Below are 18,571 nucleotides of genomic sequence, written 5' to 3' on the forward strand. Positions count from 1 at the left end.
CTTCTCCTCATCACATGCCAAAGAGGGCTCAATGAAAGTGCTATCACAGGGATAGTGCCTATTTGCAAAGAAAAAACTATTCAGTGTGCGCACGCAATTTGTACGATCTGTAATAGTATAATTATTTACTTCCTGGTGGTACTAACTGGTGCTAGGGCTGGAAGGGTCTTGTCGGTCCGCGCAGGTGTATGCGGGCTCACCATGCCTATTTCTGCCGTGACGCAATTTGTTTCGGTTTGATGGGTGGTGCAGCCGTTGTATTGTAAAAAATGTAAAAACTCATATCCCAAGGTGGAAGGCGGCATTTACGTTGTTGAAGTCTATGAGCTTCTTTAAGCACTTAGCATTACGTGGGCCGTTAGCTCGTTCGTCCTTAAGCATTAAGAGAAAATATAATTCAAGGGAGGTTTGTTCGATATGTTTTAGTACTGTTTATTCGGAAACTATCTACTTGGAAACCTTTTTTTGGTTAAATCGATAGTTCTAACAGAAGACGATTGTCAAATTGACCTTCACAAAGTTTTACTAAAACCAAAGGCCAAAAAAGAACCGAAAAAGTGACGACTTAAACAACAGTAAGTATTATCTATAATTAAGCACATAGATTCCACATTATACCATAGACAAGACAGTCTCTGTGGTATGTTGACACTTATTGTCAAGCGCGTTAACCTCAAACAAATCAGTTTTGTTTTTTACTGTAAATTTATAAATGAATAGATCTTAATAATCACGAACTAAATCATACCTTTGTAGTTAAAAGTCTATTTTATACAGTGAATTCAGTAGCAGTACTGTGAATTAGCTATGGATGGTCCACCAGGGACCGGATCTACGAATAACAATGCTTCGGTGGGGCCTCCACCGGGGATGCCAAACTTTCCTCCGATGCCGCCACCACCGGGATCTATGGGACCGCCACCGGGGTCCATTGGACCGCCACCAGGAACTATGGGACCGCCACCAGGAACTATGGGACCGCCACCAGGAACTATGGGACCACCACCAGGAACTATGGGACCGCCACCAGGAGCTATGGGACCGCCACCGGGATCCATGGGGCCTCCACCAATGGGTCCGCCTGGACCACCACCTGTTAGCTCGTCTGGTGGACCTCCAAACATGCCGCCGGGAATAGGTCCACCTCCACCAGGAATGATGCCTCCGGGAATGGGACCACCGCCAATGGGGCCGCCTGGAATGGGTCCACCTCCAATGGGCCCCCCGGGTATGGGACCTCCTGGTATGGGTCCACCCGGTATGGGACCTCCCGGAATGGGTCCTCCCGGAATGGGACCTCCAGGAATGGGTCCACCCCGAATGCCACCAAATATGATGCGTAATAAGAATAATTATAATAATCAAAATATGGACATGGGACCACCTGGGATGAGACCACCTATGGGACCATGGGATGGACCACCAGGCCCACCTGGTCCACCTGGCCCCCCTGGGCCTGGGTGGGGAATGCAAAGTGATGGTCCGCCAGGATGGAATGATCAAGATGATGATGATGAAGAAGAAGAAGAAGAAGATGGGGAAGAAGATTTATCCTCTGACCAACATTCTTCTCTGCCATCACTCTTGACCATGAAGATTGAAACACCAGAAGAATTTAAAAATAAACAGGGAAATGCTGGAGGTGTAGTACTCCCAAAGGCTCTGGAAGAAGCTCTTGCTTACAAAGACCAAAGACAAGCAGCTCTTGGTAGTGAAGAAGATAAAGAAACAGGTAACTTTTTTATTTTATAGATTGGTGAACAAGCCATGGCCCACACATTATTAAACTATCAATGGAGCCCGTTGGCATCACAACATGAAAGCCACCACACCATTATATATGGTTGAAGGCTCAATTGTATGTTAGAACTGCCATCCCGATTTAAATTCACTTAGGTGTTTCAGAATTTTTCTTAAAAATGTATTCTTTTTCAATGGACTTATTATTGATAATGAAACAAAAAACGAATAATAAAATGAAATACAAAACATACTGATACTCTCTTCTTAATCATTTCTATGTTATTTTTATAGTTAATCATTGTCAATAGCCAAGTCAATGTCTGTAATCGATTTTAAGTTTCATTTTTACTAGGAGATGACTACAAATTCATAACTATTTGGAATTTCTAAAAGTCTGAGCACATTATTACTAATTATGATGATTGTAAACTTAAACATCCATCTTAACTAAGTTTATGTTTCTTAGCCTAAATGAAAATAGCCCAGCCTTTATTCTTTTATCCAGTATCTCTATATATCTATCACGGCAATCTAAATTACTTCCATATTTAATAAATTTTTTTTTTATCACACTGAAAATTTTTATGGTTTAATTTCATATTTTAATTGTGATTTTATTGCTTCCAATGTTTTGAACAACTACAGTTTTTCTGGTCACTGATGTAAACTGTAAAACTGTAGCTGTAGCTTTAAATATACCTATATCATGCAACATCTGCAGAAAATACTAGCCCATAGACATCAACACATAAAAGCCACTACCCAACATCAGACATGAATTGTAAGTCTAAATTTCATAGTAGAACAGCTGCCCCACCCTTCAAACCGAAACACATTACTGCTTCATGGCAGAAATAGGCAAGGTGATGGTACACACTCGTGCATGCTCACAGCACACTCTACTACCAGTATATGTTGCTCTTTTAAGATCCAAAATGTTCCCTACATATTTCTTTCAAAAATCCTATAGACATTCTGAAAAAAATTGAGGTAACTACATTGGCAAACAAGCACTTTACTTTGAGTTCTATTTTGTAAAAAAGGGTCAGTTATAAAGTTATATATTTTGTATATAAAATAGCACACTTACCTTGTTGGTGGTGGTAGGACCTCTTGTGAGTTCGCATGGGTAGGTACCACCACCCTGCCTATTTCTGCTGTGAAGCAGTAATGCGTTTCGGTTTGAAGGGTGGGGCAGCTGTTGTAACTATACGTGAGACCTTAGAACTTATATCTCAAGGTGGGTGGCGCATTTACGTTGTAGATGTCTATGGGCTCTAGTAACCACTTAACACTAGGTCGGCTGTGAGATCGTGCACCCATCTAAGCAATAAAAAAAATAGCACATTAAACAGTACCTTATAATGATGTTTTGCCCCTATACAGATGTGCAAAAAGACATGGAAGCACCGCCAGCTCCAGTGATCAGTACGGAGTATGACGTGGAAGAGGATGAACAGTCAGACGATGAAAACATTCCTGATCCACCGATGCCACCAGTAATTTCCAAACAAGAGGTACTTTTTATTAAAGTATATATTAGTTATCAGCAAGCAAAATAACCTTAAAAAAAAAATAGGATACATATTTCATTGAGTTAGAAATATTGAAATGCCCTTATTTTTCAGGTGTGAACGATAAACACTAGATATCATATTATTCATATGATATCAAACATATTACTCTCTAAGCTTATGATCTGAATATTGTTGCATACAAGCAAGTTTACTTTGAAAACCGGAAGGATATTTCTTACATTTCCTATTCTTTTATAGATACTGTTTATGTACAGTCTGACTAAAAATATTGTGTAGAAAAAAAACAAAATAAAAGATATACATTTAATCTCTAACTCTCTTAAAATCTTTTGTAAGTATAAGCAAAGACCCAGACTTTATAATCCAAAAACCATAAACTCAATGATCGTAAATACTATTGTGTATATGAAAATTCATCATCGTATTCATAATATTGATTTAAGTATTTTTTTAAAACATGTTACTTGCGTTACAAGATTAAGAAATAAAGATTTTATTTAATTCTCATTTTACTTCCTCAGTCCCAAGCTAGCAAATCCAATAAAAACAAAAGAAAGAAAAAGAAAAAGAAGCTGGCTAAACAGAAACGCAATGAAGAGTCTAAGACAAAGAACAACGCACAAGAAGAAAAGAGATCCAGTGACAAAGAAAATGAAAAAGAAGCAGATATTGAGTGAGTGTAAAAAAGCTTTTATATTTTAAATTGCACTATAAGATTTTATTTTCTGTTACCGTTTACTGAAAACCACTTTTTGTTCACTTGTGTCATTTCAATTATTCTGACCGCGACTTGCTCTCTGCTTAACGTTAAACTTTTTTGGTAAATAATAATAAAATAATTGCGTTAGAATATGGTTTCATTTGACAAGCGCGTATAGAAATCAGTAGCTGAAGTCGTCGTGACCTAAAGGAAAAGATGTCCGGTGACCGCCCGGTGAAGATCGTGTTGAGTGATGCACCGATTTTCGAATCCCAGGCGGCTACCAATTTTTCTAATGAGATACGTACTCAACAAATGTTCACGATTGACTTCCACGGTGAAGGAATAACATCGTGTAATAAAAATCAAACCCACAAAATTATAATTTGCGTAATTACTGGTGGTAGGACCTCTTGTGAGTCCGCGCGGTTAGATACCATTACCCTGTTTATTTCTGCCGTGAAGCAGTAATGCGTTTCGGTTTGAAGGATGGGCAGCCGCTGTAACTATACTTGAGGCCTTAGAAATTATATCTCAAGGTGGGGGGCGCATTTGCGTCGTAGATGTCTATGGGCTTCAGTAACCACTTAACACCAGGTGATCTGTGAGCTCGTCCACACACCTAAGCAATAAATAAATAAAAGCTTGCTTAAGTTATAGTTGGGAATGGTCCAAAAGTATCCTTCAATATCTCAAATTTCGTACCATCCAATTTTGGATAGTTTAACTTACATATTAAATACTTATTTAAAAAATAATTAACCAGATACGTGCAAGAAAACATACAGTTTCATGAAATGGAACCAATGTACCGTCAGTTCCATCGGATACTGGAAGCATTTAAAATTTCGGAGAAAAAGGAAGAGACGATCAAAGATGAGGGTATGGATGCTCCAAAACCAACAAAACATCAGGATAAAGTGCAAGACCAGTTCGCAGCGGATGATGAGGCAGCTGAGGTATGTAAATAACCAAATTCATCTTAAAATTACCAACTTTACATACATAACGATAAATTAAGTCATAAAAACATAAAAACTTTCTAATAAATTTGTTCCACTTTTGGATTTAACAACATTTTACACTACACTGCAATTACTGTACTAACACTACCTTTGACAGCAACTTTGAAATGCCAATACATACATCAGAATTTTAATTGACGATTCAATAAAAATATTAAATTTAATTAAAATTTTCACGAACCTTTCACATAACTGCTAGCAAACTACTGTATTGTATAAATGTTCTCAGAAAAACGCAGCCGACGAAAAGGAGCGCCTATCAAAACGCAAACTAAAAAAATTGTCGCGTTTGTCAGTGGCCGAACTGAAGCAGCTAGTGGCTCGACCCGACGTCGTGGAAATGTACGACGTGACCGCGCGGGATCCCAAACTACTTGTCCAGCTAAAGGCACACAGGAACACTGTCCAAGTACCCAGACATTGGTGTTACAAGAGGAAGGTGAGTAGGATAAAAGAAACGCTATCAAAACTAATTTAACTAAAACTAAATAGACTCCAGAAAACAGGTAGAAAGATTTTCATGTTGCCACAGCTTGAATAGGTAAACAAATTTTCTGATTTGCATTTAATTGTTACAGACACAGAAACAAAGAATTAAATATTAAAATTAGAATATATATTTGTTATTCAGTTTTTTGTATTCGTTAATATGTTTTTATTCATAGTACTAAAAATAGTTCCATCTTAGAGTAATATTGTTAGGGAAAAACAAAAAAAAACAATATGTTCTTATATTGCAGTACTTGCAAGGAAAACGCGGTATAGAAAAACCTCCCTTCGATCTACCGGACTTTATAAAGAAGACAGGAATCATGGAAATGAGAGCATCGCTGCAGGACAAAGAAGAGACTAAAACCCTTAAAGCGAAGATGAGGGAACGTTCTAGACCGAAATTGGGCAAGATCGATATTGACTACCAGAAATTGCATGATGCCTTTTTCAAGTGAGTTAAATTATCTGAGAATAATTTGAATAGTACTTTTGTCTTTGTCAGTTTCAACAATTTGAAAGTGTGAAGTTAGCCATTTATAATTAATTTCTAGCTTAAACTATCACACCTGGTTAGTATTTATATCTGGATAAACACTGACATGGTAAGCCGACTTGCTATCCACACCGGTCTCCCTAGAATTCGGATAATAAAGCTAAATACACTTTAAAACATTAGTGTAGCTTCTCCCTGCATATCTTAAATTTTTTCGTATTGGATCAGAAAAACATTCTGGTCTCATATACACCAGTGTAAGAACTGGTCCGTTTTACCTCAGGACAGGCTCAGAAGTGAAACATGAATTCTACATGAGAAATGGTAAGTTATGAATCTTTTGTTTTTTATAGTCTACTGCAACCATAATTAATACACACTGCTCTAGAGAACACGGGTTGCTCGTTGATATTACTATAATATTTTTAATTTTTTTTTATTGCTTAGATGGGTGGACGAGCTCACAGCTCACCTGGTATTAAGTGGTTACCGCAGCCGATAGACATCTACAACGTAAATGCCCCACCCACCTTGAGATATGAGTTCTAAGATCTCAGTATAGTTACAACGGCTGCCCCGCCCTTCAAATCGAAACGCATTACTGCTTCACGGCAGAAATAGGCAGGGCGATGGTACCTACCCGCGCGGACTCAAAATAATATAATATACTCAGATCATATTTGATTCTCATATTGTTGTATTTATAGATGGCAAACAAAACCGCGTATGACAATCCACGGAGATCTGTACTACGAAGGCAAAGAGTTCGAGACTCGTCTGCGCGAGAAGAAGCCCGGAGATCTGTCCGAGGAACTGAGAACTGCTCTCGGTATGCCCGTCGGGCCCGGCTCACAGAAGGTATCGTTAACGTGAACATGTCAATGATGTTGTCGGATTGTTGTGGATTTTTGTTTAAAGGATTTTATGACGTGGGTGGGTACTAAGACCTTTAGGTTATGTCTTATTTTAATTTATATTCTTATTTTTATGAAAAATGATAATATAGAGTGAAATGAAATAAAGATGATTGATTTGAGACGTAAAAAAAACTGGGATGAAATAAAATTAAATGAGGTGAAATATAATCTCTCTTTTGAAGTCGTCGTGGCCTAACGGATAAGACGTTCGGTGCATTCGTGTTGAGCGATGAACCGATGTTCGAATCTCAGGCGAGTACCAATTTTTCTAATGAAATACGTACTCAACAAATGTTCACGATTGACTTCCACGGTGAAGGAATAATATCGTGTAATAAAAATGAAACCCGCAACGGCTTTGTTTCATTTTCCTACATTTGTGCACTTTCACATATATTAAACAGTTAATAAACTACTGTTATTACACATTTAAACATGAAGAAACACTAAATAGACAAAATAAAACAAAACACACAACTTCACTCCTCGCGTTCCCGCCAAAAAGTCTCGATTGTTGTGGATAACATCTTATTTCATAATACGCGCGATTGTGGAGACCATTTCAACATATTAGCTGGCTGCAACGTCTAGGCAGTACCAATCGGAACCTATTATCGCTTCGTAGCAGAAATAGACAGGGTGATGGTACACGTCTGTGAAAGGTTAAAATTCTCGGAAAGTTGTTCTATGTTAATTGACACAGTTACTCGAAATATAGTATATAAAACAGATTTTTTTTCATCATCATCATCATCATCATCAACAGCCCACAGTCGTCCACTGCTGGACATAGGCCTCTCCCAATCTACACCACTGAGCCCGGTCGGCGGCTCTCCTCATCCACTTCTCAGATTTTTTTATTCAAATGTAATTAATAATTCCCCTGGTTGATTTATTCGAATCTAAATGGTACTAAGTTAATTGAAATAGTACAATAAATTTCCCAGTAACAAATTTAATATTTCTGAAGTGAAAACATTACATAGCTATGTAATAAATATTTTAATTTTAAAACATTTTTATATTTAACTAGGTGTACCCGTCCGCTACGCTGGGCATTTAAAATTAACATTACTATTTCTCACCCCCACAAAGATTCTCATCATTAACGCCCCCGCAACTGGTGTAGGGAGTCCAATACTCATATAAATATTAGCCTATCCATTAAGTACATGTATTGTCTACATGGATACCAAGTTTCATGTCGATCGGATGCATGGTTCAGTAGTTATAACGGAACATCCGTAAAAACCACTGTAGATTTATATATTAGTATAGATTATTAAATACAATATTTGCTAACGAAGGACATTAAATGTATTTTTATAGGTACCACCGCCGTGGTTGATCGCGCAGCAGCGGTACGGGCCGCCGCCCTCGTACCCGAACCTCAAGATCCCCGGCCTCAACGCGCCCATACCCGAGGGGTGCGCCTTCGGCTACCACGCCGGGGGGTGGGGCAAACCGCCCGTCGACGAAATGGGAAAACCGCTCTACGGAGATGTCTTCGGACATCAGACGAGTGGACAAGATGTGAGTTGGACTTTGTCATACTTTTTTTTTTAATCCTCCTTTGCTGATAGCCTTGAGAGGCTATATCAGCGTCGCCTTAACTAGTAGGTGAGCTCACGGGGCTCAAACCTGATGAATTTTGTTATACTACGTTGCGGATGAAATATTAATGTCGTGTGGCAATGATAATAAGGCTCAAACTCTTGCAACATATCCGTAGAAACTTTGACTTTTTCAAAGATGATTCCTTTTTTTTTCATTTCTTTCCCCTATTAAATATTACAATAAACTCATATTAAATGTTCTGTGCAAATCTCTGAATAATTTTCTGAATTAATCTCATAATTGTCAACATCACATAATAATTAATTGACCGTCTATCTCATATTAAATGGTTACCAGAACCTGTAGATATCATAACGAGAATTCTCCTACCCCCTTTGCGTACATACAAGACTAAAGTCTCAATCATGTGATACCTCATATTGCAAATTGAAATGCACAAATGAATTATCTCATAATAAGTACATAATGTTAATGTAATTTATTGTTTAATCTTAATTCTCTAGGACGGCGAAGACGTGGACATCGACAGGACAATGTGGGGCGAACTGGAGTCTGAATCAGAAGAAGAGTCGGAGGAGGGTCAGTATTTGGGTGCTCTTTTTTTCTTTGATTGCACGTATGCGGATCCCTCGGAATGATTTGCAAATATTGCACTAATAATAAATTAATATTCAACCCTTACAACCCTTATCGAGGGGCGAAAGGTTATTTGCTTCAAGCGACATTTCGCAAATTTACAGGAGAGCCATTTAAAGTTTTAAACTGGGAAAAGATATCATAAAAAATCAAGCTTTTTCAGCTATTTGAATGGAGTAAACTTAATTGAAGTCCAAAACATCGAACTGTTGATGCTAATATCAAATAAAACGCATCTTTAATTGCAAAGATAAATGAGTCGACTATTATCAAAGCCGGCAATCTGACTTTTGGATAATTATTGGTAAATCAGAAAAACGAATTATTGACTTTGTATTCCATTGGCAGTCACAAAACTCTTCAGAAAGACATCTTAGATAAATAACAGGTTAACTATTAACCTTTATTTAATGCAGGTTTTGAACCGTATTCTTTGAAGGAGACGATTATATTCAAATCAATCTGTATTGACATATCAATAATTTTTTTTTGTCCAAATGCACAGATTGCCACCTTTGATAATAGACGACTCAAATGTCGCTTACACCAAATAGCCTTTTACCCTTCAAGGTGGGCTCCCGGCCCGTCGAACGTGGCAATCCATAGCATATCACATAGATCCCGCCGGCGACACGACCGCCGGTCCGGCGTCTGGGGTACGGCGGGATGGATGTAATCTGTTATGCGTAAACCCTGTCCCGCCGTCTCAATAACTCCAACTGGGCTCCGGCCTGGTCCGAGGTAGGGCGCCGGCTGTGAGCGGCAGGAGTTTTTAGTGAGGTTCAACTCCCACATAACCCACCCGCTGCGCGGATGGGGATCCGGCGATTTTCTCCTGTGGAAAAAAGCCTTTGATATGTAAATAATAAGAAAATACGTTTTAAAATTTCGTTAATTTTTCACGAATTCATACAATTAATGTAAATCTATTTCTTTCTTCCCGATCCGGAGTACTACGACTTTGAACCGAAATCATTAATATTTTTTTTAAGTGATTTTATGACCTGGTAACTAAGACCTTTAAGTCATAAAGTTATTAATTCATTGTTAGTGCGATATTTGAAAATAATTCCGCATGGCGATTAATCTGTCAAAGTCGAATAACATTGCAATGAAAATGGTGAAAATTTCGTCTTGAATGTATGCTGTATACAGAGGAATCGGGCGAGGAGGGCGAGGCAGAGATGGGCGGGGTCGGCACTCCCGCGGAGGGACTCGCCACGCCGCTCGGACTCAGCTCCGTGCCGCCCGGACTCGAGACTCCCGACAGCATTGAACTCAGGAAAAAGAAATTGGACTCCGATCTTGACGGGTAATTCGTTTTGAGTAAATTCGCAATTTTGGCGGGAATGCGAGGAGTGAAGTTGTGTGATTTGCTTTATTTTGTCTATTTAGTGTTTCTTCGGGTTTAAACGTGTCATAACGGTGGTTTATTAACTGTTTAGTATCTGTAAAAGTGCACTAATCTGGGAAAATGAAACAAAGCTGCTAAACGTATCTCGGGATCCTCCAAAAAGTCCACTGAAAAAGTCTCAGTAAACGACCACCATTTTACTGAGATTATATTTCATCCCATATCATCTCATCTAATTTCATTTCATGCCAATTGATTAAGTTTCCTTCGTTTTTTATTATTCATAAACTGTAAATAATTAAAACGACTAATTATAAAAATCTTAGTACTTGACGCTGGCTAATGCACAAACCGTGCCGGAACTAAAAACTAAAGAAGAAGAAGAAGTAAGAATTAGAAATTTTAAAGAGGTGTTACAACAGTTGAGACACGTTTAAATATTACTGCTGTACTATGCCCACATGTCTAAAATAAATCTATTTGTTGAAACGACCCGCGCACCACCTGTCGTACGTCATTGGTACTACGTCAGCATTAAACCTAAATGCCAATCTGAACGCCACGAATAGATTTGGGAATCCATCAACACCACAAACAATAGAGTCGGTTCGTTAAAAATAGTGGTGGTAGGAGCTCTTGTGAGTCTGCGCGGGTAGCCACCATCCTGCCTATTTCTGCCGGGAAGCAGTAATGCGTTTCGGTTTGAAGGGTGGGGCAGCCGTTGTAACTATACAGAGACCTTAGAACTTATATCTCAAGGTGGGTGGTGCATTTACGTTGCAGATGTGAAGCAATAAAAAAAATCTTGGATTTGTTTTAAATAATTTTTTTTTTTATTTTTTCAGAGGAGAGACTCCGGCTCTGTACCAAGTACTGCCGGAGCGCCGCGTGGGGGTGACGTCAGGGATGATGGCGTCCACGCACGTGTACGACATTAACGCAACGAACCCCGGTCAGTGCACTCATCTATATCTATACTTCTATACTAATATATAAGTCTACAGTGGTTTTTACGGATGTTCCGTTATAACTACTGAACCATTCATCCGATTGACTTGAAACTTGGTATCCATGTAGAAAATACATGTACTTAATGGATAGGCTAATATATATATATGAGTGTTGGACTCCCTAATAATAATGACCACCATAAATAATAATGTTAATTAAAATGCCCAGCGAAGCGGACGGGTACAGCTAGTTATTGATAATTATATTTTAAACAGGATTTTGTTCGCGTTAATGTGATAGAGATTATAACTCTCAGAGACATATTATTTTTCTAGTAAAAAGATACATCATGTAATGCTCTACATCCCTGTCAACGTCTGTTGCACAATTTCATGATAATCTATTGAGTATTTGTTACGAGAAAACATACAAACTCATCTTCGTATTTATTATTTTAGGATGGGTTTAAATAGACTTAATGAGATTTCATAAGGGAACAATGTTATAAAACTATACTATGTAGGAATGTAAATTGACGATGAAACATCGGGTATACTTTCTGATTGAATTAGTCAGTATATCGACGCTTGAAAGGCAAACATGACTAAGCGACAATGATTGCTTTGTACATAAATGATAGGTAATTACCATATTCGATGCGCAAAAAAAATTTATTTCTAGGTCTATTAAAATTATTTCAATCTTACAGCTACTAGCTAGATTCTACTACAGCTAGATTCGTTAAAATATTTTTTTTCCAGGTATTACAACTTTAAATTAGTCTACTGTAAAGTTCACGCATTGTCGCTTAGTCACGTTTGCCTTTCAAGCGTCGATATGTAGATTTAAAAAAAAAAACTTGAATTAGTTGCGGGGTTTTAGGAATTAGGCGGGTTTAAGCCTTTCAACTTTATGTGTCATGATAAATCATAACTTATATGTATAACGAATCCCATCCCGCGTGTATTTTGAAGTTGGGGTATCGGCACTTTTAATTTTAGCTTAAACAAGTACATTCTTATGATATAATATTTTGTATTTGTGTAAGGTCATTTTTAAGTTAATTTGAAGCTATAGTTCGTTCGCGTTAAGAATCCAGTGAGTCATCATTGTTCGCAAATCTTTTTAAATTACAAGGTCAAGTTCACTGCAGTGACAAGTTGATAAATTCGTTAATTGTCTATGATTGATAAATTCGATGAATTAGACAAAATTAAATGTGCTATAAGAAGAAAACTACACTCGATATATTTAAATAATATATTTATTTATTTAATTTATATATTTAAATAACCCAACATTAAATAAAATTATCACAATTTTTTTTGTCATAATTAATATATTAATGATTTCATTTTGATTTTTAACTTTTAAGTGTATTTTTTAAATTCATTAAACTTAATCTTTGAAAATATAATTTGTATGAATTTTACACCACTGTGAATACATCTTTACTCGCAGTTGCACTGGTGACTCACTGCATTCTTAACGGGAACGAACTATAGGGATAAGAATAGGGTGTGATAATATTATGTGGTGCATAGTGAAGCGAGCGGGCGCGACCTCGACGGGTCACGGCCCGGCGGGCGGCGTGGAGGTCACGCTGGACCCCTCCGAGCTGGAGCTGGAGCCCGAGGCGGTGGCGGCGCGCTACGAGCGCCATCTGCGCGACCAGCGACCCAACACCCACGAGGACCTCTCCGACATGCTCGCGGACCACGTGGCCAGGCAGAAGGTGAGCAATGCCAGAGACACAGCTGAGTCGCTCCCTATTAGGGTTGCCACCCGTACTTTATTTTAGGTATTTTTACTCTATACTTTATGTCAACAATAAGGTACACGAAAATATGTACTCTATTTGGCATGATTTGGTTTCTTAGGGATTTTGAAAAGTTTAGTCATATGAATTTTTTTTTGTAACCGAAATACATCGATTGCTCAATCGATGTCGTCACTCGCCAACGGTACATCACCTACGCACTCGTTTTCTTAGTTTGTTCAATTGTAATAAAAAATACGTATTTAAAAATAATAATACATAATTAAAAATACACTGTACTTTATTTAAATACTATATTCTTTTTTCCTACCTATAATAATCAATGTACTTTATCTGCAAAAAAAAGGTGGCAACCCTACTCCCTATCGCTGATACCGCAACGCGCAGTCTTATAGTTAGATTTGAATTCTCATGATAACTATCACCTTGATTCGAGTTGTAATCAAACACGTTGGGATGGATCATTAAAACGTATTGTAATTAAAACTTACCCGTCTTATAAAGTTTACGAGAACTCGCTGATGGAAAATAAACATTTTTTTTTTTTTACAGAACAAAAGGAAACGTCAACAGAACACGGACTCAAAACATGCGAAGAAATACAAGGAGTTCAAGTTCTAGTGATTGTAGACTTATCATTACATTTAGTATTAAGTATTATTGTGAATAAAGGGATGTGTACTATGCGTTTCAAATAATATTTCAAAGTGACAAACGAAATTTGGGTTTTTCTCTCTCTTTTTAAATACAGATTTTGACAAATCAACCGAAAATAGAAAAAAAATATTTTTTTTTACATTAAGTATTTAAATATTTAATTCATTATTTCTAAATCGATAATGTCTGGTTTTAGAAAGGCTCTGATCGTAAGTGATGTGGTTTGTGAATCTAAACTTGAAGACTATCTTGAAGAGTATTTATTATGATTGACATGATCTCAGCGGAACACTAGTGGTCGTAATGACGTGCCGCTTAAATATTCGATTGTATTTTATATGCGTCAATTAGTGTACTGTTAGTCCATTGAAATGTTACAATTTAAGGAACGAATATTGCATTTTTTAGAGGACGTAATTTTATTTTTCGAGGATGTGTTCTCACTTTTTTGCTTATAACTTCTTTAATTTTTAATTTAGGGCAAAAAGTTATATAAACATATTTGTAGGCAAAACAATTTGCTACAAATAATGACTACAATTTTTTGTAAGACGCATAGTTTCCGAGATATCGCGAAAAAAGTTTATCACCCCTTTTCCCAAGATGGCGGCTGGGGGACAAGGGTGGCGACCCCACAAACTTCTTAAGCTTCTATTGACCCCCCACACATGTCCCAAACATAAAATTGCGTCCTATAAAAAATGCAAAGCTCCTGTAACATTTCAATGGACTATGTATACGCTATCGATGTGCAGACAATAGAAGCGAAAAGCGATGCCTTAAAACCTGAATTGGTCTTAATTTTCATAAGTTTTTTTTTTTACTTTTAATTGCTTAGATGGGTGGACGAGTTCGCGGCCCACCTGGTGTGAAGTGGGTTACCGGAGTTCATAGACATCTACAACGTAAATGCCGCCATCCACCTTGATATATGAGTTCTAAGGTCTCAATATAGTTACAACAGCTGCCCCGCCCTTCAAACCGAAACGCATTACTGCTTTACGGCAGAAATAGGCGGGTTGGTGGTACCTACCTGTGCGGACTCGCAACAAGTCCTACCACTACGAAAAATGTCCATCTAAAATGGAATACAGCGACCTACAGAAACATAGATTTATATCACGAATGGGTCACGAAAAATGATTGACTGACTGTGCTAATACGAAGAACAGTGAAGTGTGCAAGGCACAGGTAACCAGCTAGTAGTCTAATTTTAAAGATAGCACCCAGAATTCTTTATTTTTTTTATTTATTTTTTATTGCCCTTGTAGGCAGACGAGCATACGGCCCACCTGATGGTGAGTGGTTACCGTCGCCCATGGACTTCAGCAATGGCAATTATTTAAGGAATTTCAACTCTGCACACACTTCACTCTGTTTAGAGCTGCTTTAGATTATTATTTATTAGCGGACCCGACAGACGTTGTTCTGCAAAAAATCATTCAAGTCGATCCAGCCGTTTAGTTGTAGTACTTATAGATAAATAACCTAGATACCGACTGCAGCGCCATCTGCCGGGCTGAGTTGTGAATCTACAACATCCAGGGTGCCACCCAAAAAAATCATTCAAATCGGTCCAGCCGTTTAGTTGTAGTACTTATAGATAAATAACCTAGATACCGACTGCAGCGCCATCTGCCGGGCTGAGTTGTGAATCTACAACATCCAGGGTGCCACCCAAAAAAATCATTCAAATCGGTCCAGCCCTTTGGGAGGATTTCAGTGAATAACACGCCCAGAAGAAATATATATATATAAAGATTATACCACTTGCTACGCTAGCGCTACCGTGGTCGATTGTTTAGTTATAATTTGTTGTTTATAGCTGGACAATGTTTTCTTTTAACTTGTGCCTCACGTAGAACACTACACAATTAAGATAACTAAAACAATTATTTTACTATAGCTCAATGACTTTTCCATATTATCGCTTTTGAACCGATATAGACTGTCGAATTTCTATTGTTAATAAGATTATGACAAACTATATTTACTTCATATTTATATCATAAATATATCTATCTATCTCTTAGGTTTATGGCGTTTCCTTTTAGATTTCGCCAATGTCAAGTGTATTTAATACTCTGCTTTCTATAGCGGGCTTCGTGAACGAGCAAGGTCACAGATTGTAACTAAGAATTAAGTGAGTAGCTAAGAATGTATGATGACAGGATCTCTGTTGATTTACAAATAAGACAACACACTTATATAAACACACAAAACTAATAATTAGCTAATCAACAGGGAATAGAACCCAATAAAGCACCCGAAAATTATTAAACAACCAAAACACTTGCTACAAACACTCAACCACAAACCTCTCCCAGTAATGAATTCATTTCATATTTAAATGTTATATAAAATTATAAACCGCCAAACATTTGATTTTGTCAAGCAAAAATATTGTTTTTGTTACAACATCTAGATTGTATTATGCCTACGAAATGTTGTTTAAAATGACTGCTCAAAATGACGGTCATCTTATTTGAATCGCATCGTACATAATTAATATTTTATATATCGTTTGCAAGCATTAGTTAAATTGATTTGTGACTTGATTCCGTGTTGAATTTCGGATAATATATGATGAAAATATATGAAATATAAATAATAAGTAGCTATTTTATTTCATTTACTTATATATATTATTTATCACATAATATACAAGTTGTAGTAATATATACAACGATTATTATTATTATTATTTAAAAAAACGGTTACGTTTGAGTTTTTTTTTATTGCTTAGATGCATGGACGAGCTCACAGCCTACCTGATGTTAAGTGGTTACTGGAACCCATAGACATCTACAACGTAAATGCGCCACCCACCTCGATATATAAGTTGTAAGGTCTCAGTATAGTTACAACGGCTACCCCACCCTTCGAACCGAAACGCATTACTGCTTCACGGCGGAAATAGGCGGGGTGGTGGTACCTACCCGTGTGGACTCCCAACCTACAGTTTCTGTATACGGCAAGAATTAAAAATGATCCTGAAACTGAAGAAAAACGAAGTTACTCTCTCGAAAATTGCAGGACGTTTAGTACCATTTAACAAAAAAGGTAGGAAATGCATGTCAGTGCCAGCAACTTTTGTGCCTTTCGACCTTGTTCTTAAAATCGGGATGACAACAAAAACATATTTAAATTGAAATGTAAAATTTAAGCTGTAGGTACCAGGTACCGCCCTCCGACCATTCCCATATTACGGCCCGCATACTAACTGCCTACTAACAGAAGGAATAGAAGAAGGGAGACCATACTTTATTACACACCAAAACACAATTAACATCAGAAAACAGTCAACAAGCAGATACGTTTGTACAATAGGCGGTCTTATCGCTAAAAGCGATCTCATCCAGACAACCGTTTAATTAATTACCTGAAATTCTGGACAGATAAAGATATAGCAGGTATGTTGCGGTGTAATATTAACAATACATACGATAAATATATACCGTTAAACACAATATGAAATCACCATATGATTTATACTCCAATACACTTACATACACATAATAATTCCGGTCACCGTTCTCGTCGAACCCGTCGCTTGCGACGAAGGGCTCGACGAGTAAATTAACTCTCAGACACAGCCCACTGAGTTTCTCGCCGGATCTTCTCAGTGGGTCGCGTTTCCGATCCGGTGGTAGATTCTGCGAAGCACGGCTCTTGCTAGGGTTCGTGTTAGCAACATCGTCAGGTTTGAGCCCCGTGAGCTCACCTACTAAAGTTAGGGTTACGCTGAAATAGCCGCTAGGGCTATCAGCTTAGGTAGGAAAAAAAAAAAAAAAAAAAAAAGAAAAAACACATAATAAATTCACAGTAAGGATAAAGCATAAACAAGCACACAACACTAGGCGGATAGGTAATGTTCCTTTACCATTCTTTTAAAGCAGTTTAAAGTTGGAGCACTTCTCACTGCATCCGGCAGAGCATTCCACAATCGAACCGCCTGGACGGTGAATGTGTTATCAAAGAATGAAGATGAATGAATGAAGAATGATGAAGAAGAAGTAAAATCGCTACTTGGAACCTTGTTGCGCCACTTTTTTTTCCCTACCTATTCGCTGGCAGCCTAAGAGACTATTCCAGCTACGCCCGGACCGGTAGGTGACCTGACAGGCTCAGCCTGGGAGAATTTGCTAACACTAGCCCCAGCAAGAGCAGTTTTTTTTCTTACCTATTCTAGTAACCTCGGGGTGTTATTCTAGATTCGCTGAATTAGTAGGTAAGCTCACGGGACTCAAACCTCACATCGTTGCTAACACGAACCTTAGCAAGAGCCGTGCTCCACAGCATCTAACACCGGATCGGAAACGCGACGCACTGAAAAGATCCGGCGAGAAACTCAGTGGGTTAATTTACTCGTCGAGCCCTTCGTCGCAATCGAAGGTTCGACGAGAACGATGACCGGTGTTTGGGGTACCTAAAAGCACCGTTAGTGAATCGGGAGGATCCCAGATCCGAGAAGATCCAGCGATAAACTCAGTAGGCTGTGTCTAAGGGTTAGTTAGCTCTTCGTCGTAATCGACAAGTTCAACGAGGATACGGCACTTCTGGCCATAATGTGATACATTAATTTTTGAATCAATTACATGTCAATGAAAAGTTATCACCAATGATTTTCCTAAGTTTTCTCTCGTTTGACAATCGATAATAATCAGTTACCAGTAAAGCTCATTAGAGAGAATAGCTGATCACCGT

The 18,571-nt window shown here is 37.9% G+C and overlaps 1 protein-coding gene across 2 annotated transcripts; it reads left to right on the plus strand.

Moving 5' to 3' along the window:
* Positions 1–431: 431 nt before the first annotated feature.
* On the plus strand, positions 432–16,478 carry LOC101742628 (splicing factor 3B subunit 2). Of its 2 annotated transcripts, XM_062676058.1 has the most exons (14): positions 626–1,267; positions 1,298–1,732; positions 3,130–3,260; positions 3,803–3,954; positions 4,748–4,940; positions 5,236–5,445; positions 5,747–5,949; positions 6,699–6,849; positions 8,238–8,441; positions 8,990–9,065; positions 10,278–10,434; positions 11,322–11,428; positions 12,972–13,162; positions 13,760–16,478. In XM_062676058.1, exons 1-14 carry the CDS (start codon positions 808–810, stop codon positions 13,826–13,828), a joined length of 2,739 nt encoding a protein of 912 aa, XP_062532042.1. In that variant the 5' UTR covers positions 626–807; the 3' UTR covers positions 13,829–16,478. The 2 variants fall into 2 exon arrangements, with proteins under 2 accessions (XP_004923357.2, XP_062532042.1); XM_004923300.5 differs by having other exon boundaries at positions 432–1,732.
* Positions 16,479–18,571: the final 2,093 nt, after the last annotated feature.

Source organism: Bombyx mori, chromosome 25 (assembly GCF_030269925.1).
Source record: "Bombyx mori chromosome 25, ASM3026992v2".
Taxonomy (NCBI): Eukaryota; Metazoa; Arthropoda; class Insecta; order Lepidoptera; family Bombycidae; genus Bombyx; species Bombyx mori.

What these genes read in the sequence shown, in the direction of transcription:
- LOC101742628 (XM_004923300.5), top strand. Translation starts at nt 808, where the DNA reads ATGGATGGTCCACCAGGGACCGGATCTACGAATAACAATGCTTCGGTG. An exon ending in TGAAGAAGATAAAGAAACAG is followed by an intron (nt 1,733 to 3,129) that starts GTAACTTTTTTA and finishes GCCCCTATACAG; the next exon opens with ATGTGCAAAAAGACATGGAA. An exon ending in GAAAAAGAAGCAGATATTGA is followed by an intron (nt 3,955 to 4,747) that starts GTGAGTGTAAAA and finishes ATAATTAACCAG; the next exon opens with ATACGTGCAAGAAAACATAC.